At 40.7% G+C, this 8,725-nt stretch overlaps 1 protein-coding gene across 6 annotated transcripts in view; it reads left to right on the top strand.

The window, feature by feature from the left end:
* Positions 1–4,799: 4,799 nt before the first annotated feature.
* The window catches only part of LOC106089723 (transmembrane protein 184B), a 33,506-nt gene continuing 29,580 nt past the window's right edge, over positions 4,800–8,725 (top strand). Inside the window, exons 1-6 of one of the 6 annotated variants that reach the window (XM_013255680.2) lie at positions 4,800–5,237; positions 5,308–5,370; positions 6,661–6,910; positions 6,976–7,141; positions 8,176–8,434; positions 8,506–8,675. In XM_013255680.2, coding sequence (XP_013111134.1) covers positions 6,662–6,910; positions 6,976–7,141; positions 8,176–8,434; positions 8,506–8,675 — 844 coding nt within the window. In that variant the 5' untranslated portion in view covers positions 4,800–5,237; positions 5,308–5,370; position 6,661. Of the gene's footprint in view, positions 5,238–5,307; positions 5,371–5,749; positions 5,847–6,660; positions 6,911–6,975; positions 7,142–8,175; positions 8,435–8,505; positions 8,676–8,725 lie in introns of those variants that run through there. The other 5 variants (XM_013255681.2, XM_013255683.2, XM_013255679.2 and 2 more) reach the window with 5 other exon arrangements.

The following is an 8,725-nucleotide window of genomic DNA, read 5'->3' as shown; positions in this document are numbered from 1 at the left end:
GCAAACAGCTGAGTACAACTTTTTTATTTTGATTTTGCATTAAATTTAAATGTCAAAGACTGGAAAACACAGCTGTGTTTTATTTTTTCTAAAATTTTAAAAAGGTATCCTGTTTGGTCCGATATTCCACACATAAGCAACAACACAATCCCATGGCAGCCGGTTGTACGTACCGGATTGACCCGATAAAATCCTGATCAAATTCTGCATTGTACATAAATTCTGTAATGTTAATATCGCGATGCTATTTTTAAGAAAGATCTATGCTTTTGCATTGTAGGTTTTGCATTAAATCTAAATTTCAAAGGCTTAAAAACACACACGCTTCTGGTCCGGTTTGCTAGAACCGCCTCCATAATCGGTCGCTGTAACCGGTGCATGGAGTGGGTACATTTCCGATCTCGCTGTGGCCTTACATCTTTACGGGAGTATAGTCATACTGAACATGTTGCAAGGTGTTATGCGAACATAAGCAGCAGTGGGTCACAATCGTCGTCGCCTTCTGCGTCCACGCCGTCGGACTATATGACCCCGCGACATCTCCGTGCGGCAATATACGCAAAAGCAGCATCCCAGCCCCAATATTGCCAGGCCAGTGCCGGGAAGTGTATCATTTTTGCAATTGAATTACAACGGTCTTCGTGGCAAGATCGACGAGATTTTGGATTTTATGAATCGGAATAACATATTGTTTACAGCGATCCATGAGATAAAGCTGACCAAGACCTGCAGCTTGCACAGTTGCCACGGATACAATGTGCTACATAAGGATCGCTCAAGGAATGGAGGTGAGGGATTTGCCTTCGTAATGCACCATTCCGTGCAGTATAGACCCATCTCGTCTGCGCCTGGCGCTATTTATTTGGCGCCTGGCAGATATTTCCATTGCATCCCGCGATCTCCTGGGCGACGTATCCTGGCAAGCCGTAATTTCTTTGGGATTAGACCACCTCCCCATAATTCTCACCATCGACCGACCACCCGACTTCATAACCTCTGAGCGCTGGACGTTTATCAATCAGAAGAAGGGCAATTGGGCTGGCGTCATAGAGTACACCCATCGCCGCTTCAGTGAACTGACATGCCCCTCGGATGTGCTAGTTGCCGAGAGGAAATTCCAAGACATCATTACCGCAGCAACCGATCGCTTTATACCAGCCGGTTGAATACCACAAATGCGGCCCAATTTCCCAGAGTAGGTAGTGGTACTCGCAGACGAACGTGATGGAATTCGTTGTGCGGATCCCTTCAAACCCAGGATGAGCAAGCTGAATAGGTACGGTGACAGGACCTCAGTCATTTTTGGCGGCGTAACCGTGAATAATCTGAAGAGATGCGCCAGGTTATTCAACCACCAATTTATTGTGCATGCCGAGAGTGACAGGGTAAGGAGGATAGCTATTCGCCATATCCGTGGTCTCCGAGCTGATGGACAGCCATCACAATTTACTGTGGGCGAAGTTACAAATGCCATCCGTGGCGCCAAATCATCCAAGGCGTTGGGCCACGACGGAATCTCTACACTGATGCTGAAAAAGCTGGATTTACCTGGGGTTGAGTACCTTACTACTGTCCTCAGAGTGATCCAGCCACTGAAGCCTGAAAAGGACCCCTCGTGGCACTGGACCTATCGAAGACATTCGACACGGGCAGACATGCCAAACTATTTGAGGACATCGCCAACACGTCCCTCCAGCCAGTCCTAAAACGCAGGGTCGCGAATTATCTGTGTGGTCGCCAATTAATTGTGGAATTTAGGGATAAGAAGTCGAAGCACCGTGAGGTGAAACAGGGAGTTCCCCAAGGCGGAATGATATCTCCGACACTGTTTAACCTCTACCTATCCTCCATTCCACCCCCTCCAGACGGCATAGAGATCGTATCATATACGGACGATGACATTCAGGCATCAGGCTCCCACCCATTGTTGACATCTGCGATAGGTTGAACGTCTGCCTCAACGAACTTGCCTCATATTTCGCTGCAAGAAATCTGAATATATCGGCCACATTGTTCACTACAAATACGCGTGACGCGAATGCCCAGTTGACTGTGATGGTCGATGGAGTAAAGATTACGACCATCAAGTGTCCCAAAATACTTGGCGTCACATTTGACAGATCTTACACATTCTCCCCACATTCCACAGCAATTTTCGATAAAGTCAAAAATAGAAACAAGGTTCTCAAGTCACTTGCCGGCAGCACTTGGGGTGCAGGCAAAGAAATCTTGTTGGAGTGGAATAATATTCAGATCTGTCAGAATGCCGCCCTCCGAACTGCGATGGGATGTCTCCTCAGTTCTCATGTGGACCACCTCCATCAGGAGACAAAGATCCTAACCGTGCGAAGACATAACTGCATGCTGTCTAAGCAATACCATTTGGGCTGTTATCGCAGAGACCATCCAAATCACCATTTTGGGGACAGATATCCACCGCCCAGAAGCCTCAAGGTCGATCGATATGATCTAGAGCGCGAGATTCAGCGCTACAAGAGAGAACCTCTGCATCAAGTGGGTCTAGACAACATTCATGCAGACACGGTATCAACTCAACTCCTACAGAGCAATTGATTGATGCCGACGTGCAAGATAAAGGGTGATTTTTTTGAGGTTAGGATTTTCATGCATTAGTATTTGACAGATCACGTGGGATTTCAGACATGGTGTCAAAGAGAAAGATGCTCAGTATGCTTTGACATTTCATCATGAATAGACTTACTAACGAGCAACGCTTGCAAATCATTGAATTTTATTACCAAAATCAGTGTTCGGTTCGAAATGTGTTCATTCACCGTAACGTTGCGTCCAACAGCATCTTTGAAAAAATACGGTCCAATGATTCCACCAGCGTACAAACCACACCAAACAGTGCATTTTTCGGGATGCATGGGCAGTTCTTGAACGGCTTCTGGTTGCTCTTCACTCCAAATGCGGCAATTTTGCTTATTTACGTAGCCATTCAACCAGAAATGAGCCTCATCGCTGAACAAAATTTGAACACATTTCGAACCGAACACTGATTTTGGTAATAAAATTCAATGATTTGCAAGCGTTGCTCGTTAGTAAGTCTATTCATGATGAAATGTCAAAGCATACTGAGCATCTTTCTCTTTGACACCATGTCTGAAATCCCACGTGATCTGTCAAATACTAATGCATGAAAATCCTAACCTCAAAAAAATCACCCTTTATATGTCCCAATTGTGACCAGTTTAACTGCCCATCCAGTTCCACTCGACTCAGACCCAGATCCCTCTGAACGCACCCCATCTTAGTCGCAGAATTCCTGGATCTGGACACTCAACAGAATCAAGCAGACGAAAGATAGAACACAACAAACAAAATAGTGTTCTAATGATAAAAAAAAAAAACAAAACACATTTGAAGAAGACAAGTTGTAAAACAATGTTTGTTTCTAAAATCACTTTGGCATTTCAATTTCCGGCATTTGCCACTCAAGGTAGTTTCGTTGGGGGTAGATTTTTGTTGTTGTGCTAATGACACTACCTCTTAATTGTACTATGAAATCTCCTCAAATAAGTAGTTTTGCTCACATTAAAAGTGTATGAGAAACCTCGTTGCAAATTTACATACGATTTATCATTTTGCTATCACACATGTATGTTATTTTCGTATGACATAACCTACAATTTTAAGCCAAATCTGATGTTCTTGAGCTGGGAATTCTGTTTAGCTTTTCAAACGGAACTCTGTTTATAGTGAGGCAAATGATAAAAAAAAGTCAGAGTAGCAACATTTGAAATAATTGCCTGCATTATTTTTGTATGCTTTATTGGTTTTAATGGTTCGTTTTTCTTTTTTTTTTTGCAAAAATATAAATTAAACATAGAAAACAATAAGTACAAATAAAAAACCTGTTTTAGTACGGAAACAAAAACCTTTAACTGCTGTTAAATTCCGCTCGCGGAACAAATTGAATTTCGGAAAGCAGAATAGTATACCAATCCTTATGCGTTATAATTGTTAAAGTTGTGAGAAAGCTGGTTAAACCATAAATTTGTGAAAACAATTTAATATGGGGTTTTTCATTCGACTGACAACAAAAACCGCTGATTTCTTTATGTTTTTGTTAAAAGGAATAAAGCACGCTCTAATCGAAAAAAAATTATATGTGCTATTTTGAAAAATGATTTTTCTACAATATGTCTGTTTCGTTTATATCACACGACATGTGCAACTCAACATGTACCAACAAGAGTTGTACACTGAGTCGGAAGCCCTTGCCGATGAAGCAATTCATCGGGTCAATCCGGTACGTACAACCGGTTGCCATGACTGATTGTTATGTGTACATGTGAAGCATACACCTGTTTTCACCAAACTATTACAATGACCATGCATCAGATGTACCAAGCAATCTCCACATTGCACAAAAAGTTGACTAATCGATTAGTCGAAAGTCGACTTTGGGACCTCTACGGTGCACTCACTACCTGTAAATGAATTTATCTAGCTTCCACTGATATCGATAATTATCAAATCCCACATCAAAGTTGTTTGGCATTCACTGGTATTTGGTACCACATCGTGATGCACCTTACGGCGTTGTGGTACCAAATCCCTGTGAATGCATACTTCTTCTAGTCGTGTAGAAACGGCCACATTACACTCCATTCCACTTTCGCGTAGAAACGGTCATCCTGCCATTTCACTTTCGAATAGAAACGGCCATTCCTCCATTGCACTTTAGCGAAGAAACGATCATTCCTCCATTCCACTTTCGTGTAGAAACAACCTCTTCTCATTCCACCATCCTCTTTCGTGTAGAAACGGTCATTCCTCCATTCCACTTTCGTGTAGAACGACCTTTTCTTCATTCACTTTTGTGTAGAAACGGCCATTTCTCCATTCCACTTCGTCGGGACTTGTTTTGATTTGATTTGAGAAAATTTGCCTTTTTTTTACAATACCTTGTATGAATCTTTTAAACAATAACTTTAATAAAAAATAAATTACAAACAAAACAATATAAATTAGATTCTGTAGAAGTAGTTCAAAGAGGAAACGAAACTGAATCTTCTCTGCTGTGAAACGTAAAAGGTGACGAAATACGAAAGTGAGTGTAACCAGATAAAGAAGAAAAAAATTGCAGAGTATATCAGCATTCATTCGTGTAATCGTGTCGCAAAAATTGTAGATAAAAGTGCATGTAATTTCCACGTTTAGTTCTCGCGAGTCGAAACAAAAGGATATCACCATTACAAAGTGCAAAGGTAGGTAGGAATACTTTCAGTACGTAATATTCCAGTATTCCTCCAGTCTTCTGTTTATGTATCTTCACAGCTGATTTTGCTGAAAGTTGTTTTTGTGTATTGTATCAAGTTTGGCACGGAAATCAATACATAGGTAGTCATACTTCCAAAACTCCAACGCATCACAATTTATTTTTAGTTTAAGTGCCCTTATAGCTGGGTCCTAAATATTCATCTCGTTCATCGCATGCTACAGAGTAAAGGGCAATAATTTAAAATTCCCATACCAGTCGGTCGCGATTTCAAGGCTAAATATAAATGGAGATGGTTAAGGTTTTAACCTTAACAAAGTGGAGGAAGTGGGAAGTGAATTTGTTGCTTTCTTCGCTCGCAGAGAATGTCGTTTGACGTCGGTTCGCCTTATATGAAAGCTGTTATCGATCGTCTTTGCAAGCAAGACGTTTTCTCCTCAATATAAGTTAATAATTTTTTATGAGAAATGTTGATATATATAACGATTCCAAAATAGACCCCTGTTGACGGAGCCAGAGCAATAAACCAAGCGGCCAAAACTGTAGCAGATTTCCCAACCATAACAAGTGTTTCTAGATTTTATTACAAAGTACATATGTAGGTACCTGAAATATTTTGCATTGCTCACTAATCTTAGCTTTTTGAATTATAGAAATCCTTTGTTATGTTGCAATAGCCTATTTTTTTAATTAAACTGGCAGTATGTGCTTACTTTGTTCTAAACACAGGCACGGTAAAGCTGTGAGCACCAAACAGGTTGGAACATTGAGGTTCGATCAGTGTGGTGTTTATTGCTGTCACGAGAAGCTTAGCTGCGAGCTACCGGGCGCGTCCACAGTTTGCGGATGGTGGAATGCTCCATACGGGGTAGCTGCACCGGCAGTCGCGGACGATCAGCGGTGTCGAGCGGAGAGTCGCAGGGAAGTTATTGGCGCAAGCCCGTTCCCGCGGAGATCGGTTTTTTGGACCGGAACGAGCTTGCCCACCTACAGTAGTTTGATGAGGGTCGCTACCTTTACATGAAAATGTGGCTAAAACAACAACAACAACAAGAAAGACAGGTTCGAAAGTTGTAAAAACAAAAGGCTTCCATTTTTTGTAGGCCTAGATATGCAAAGAATCCGCAGAGTAGGTTGTAGAGCCCCCCTTAGTTTTTTTGTTCACGCACATAATAGAGCATGTTCTAAACTTTAAAACTTTTTTCTGATAAATGAGATTTTAGATTTATTTATTCAAACCTGCAATCGAAGCTATTCGGTCCATTTAAGAATTATAACTGGAAAAGAATATTTGAAGTAGGTTAGACCACTTGGGCAACTTTAATGTTCTGGAAGGATTATTGGCCCGATCGACAACAAACACGTTACAATATTATTTAATCATTATTATTTTGCCAAATGGAAATTTTCAGCATGAGCACATCCACTGGAAGTACCTTGGGTGAGCCTGCTATAAATGTAACAACAACGGTATCGCCATCAGCCACAGCTGCCACTTCGCTAAAGCTACATTTCATGGAACAACCTGCTCCTCAACAAATATCCTCTGCTCCTATGGACCCCTTGAGCCATGTGGGTGACGGAATATTTTTGCAGACGAAAACCGCCCAGGGCTTAGCGGGAATCTTTGTTTGGGTGGCACTGTTCATTACATGTCAACAGGTAAGATTTATGTGGTGTTTCCTATTGCCGCGGTTTACTCATACCTTTTCTTACATTTTCTGCAGATTTATCAGCATTTACGCTGGTATACCAATCCCCAAGAACAACGCTGGATTGTGCGCATATTGTTTATAGTTCCCATATATGCAACATATTCTTGGATAAGTCTGTTGTTTTTCAATTCGGACAATGTTTATGTTTATTTTTTCACTGTTCGAGACTGTTATGAAGGTAAGATTCCATAAGGGTGTAGCGAACAAGAGTTCATACCTTTAAACGGCTGATATTTTATTTAATAATTATGATCGTGTCGAAGCATAATGTTCTCCTTTGATTCGGGGAATTTGTTGAACACGACTCCGGATTCGTACTAGGCCGCTGAACATAATGCTCCTTTGCTCCTTTTAGTGTAGCATTCGTATGTATGCATGATAACTGAGACTTATTTGATTTGACCTATTTAATACATGTAGCTGGAAGTCATCAGATGGCCCATATAAATAGAAATTACAAAATTATCTAAAGCTACCCTCTTACAAAAATAAAAATTTAAATAAAGAACATCGAGAATACAATATTTCATAGGTACTCCTTAAAAATAATTAAATAAGAGAAAAAATAATAATAATAATAAGAACATGCAGATAGCTGCGAATAAGTTTACCCAGGAAATAATAATTCTCTTACTCTCTATTGTCCACTAATAGGTGAAAATTCACCGATCTAGTGAAAATAACAAGACTGTGTATAACATCGCATTGCGTCATTTCTCGAAAATTTCATCGAGAAATGGCAGCTTTAGGGAAGCTTTAGCCGGAATTATTGCCTCTCCGAAGAAGGGTTTTTCGGTAAGTATGCGAAGATGCGTTAAAAACTCTTTGATCATTTGGAAGAGAGTTGAATGCCCTAGATGTTCATACTTAAAACGATTCTGCGATGTAGGGGCCGACCCTTGGTATCATTAATAGGTTAGCGCGCGTGGAATGGTAAAATGCAAAAGAATCCGCCAGAACATGTGAGGTACGATGTCTGGTTTACTCCGGTACATCCATCTCTGGCCGTAATTTGACTCAGGCTTCCGATGCGTTAGGCGAGCGTGTATACTTGAGCCTCAAAGAGGTCCCTTAATATGTCTGCGCTTTCCAAATCTTCGCCACAAGTAACGCAACATCATCAGTTTAGTTTGCCGATTTCTTACGATTTTAGTCGCCTATTGTGTTAAATATGGTATGGTGAAACCTTTTAAAATTACCTTTTCTTTTTAGCGTTCGTCATTTACAACTTTCTGTCGCTGTGTTACGAGTATTTAGGAGGAGAAGGTAACATCATGTCAGAGATTCGAGGAAAACCAATTAAAACATCATGTTTGTATGGAACATGTTGTCTAAAAGGAAAAACCTACACCATAGGGTTTCTGCGCTTCTGCAAGCAGGCGACCTTGCAGTTTTGCTTAGTCAAACCACTGGTGGCATTTATAATAATATTTCTGCAAGTGTTTGGCCATTATCACGATGGCGATTGGAGGTAAATTGTTATAAAATTATATATACTGACATGTACGGATTGGTAATACATTTAATGTGCTTGTTTTTTAGTGCTGATGGCGGTTACATTTACATCACTGTTATTTACAATATATCTGTTTCCCTCGCATTGTACGGTCTTTACTTATTCTACTTTGCTACTCGTGATTTGCTTACACCATTCGAGCCCGTTTTGAAATTCTGCACTATTAAATCCGTCATTTTCTTATCGTTTTGGCAAGGTAAGCCCTTATGACCATTACAACGAGAGGTTACTAAATATATTGGTTGT

The sequence above is a fragment of the Stomoxys calcitrans genome, chromosome 1 (genome assembly GCF_963082655.1).
Source record: "Stomoxys calcitrans chromosome 1, idStoCalc2.1, whole genome shotgun sequence".
Taxonomy (NCBI): domain Eukaryota; kingdom Metazoa; phylum Arthropoda; class Insecta; order Diptera; family Muscidae; genus Stomoxys; species Stomoxys calcitrans.
Note: the sequence above shows the minus strand (reverse complement) of the source record. Positions and strands in the feature narration are given on the sequence as shown.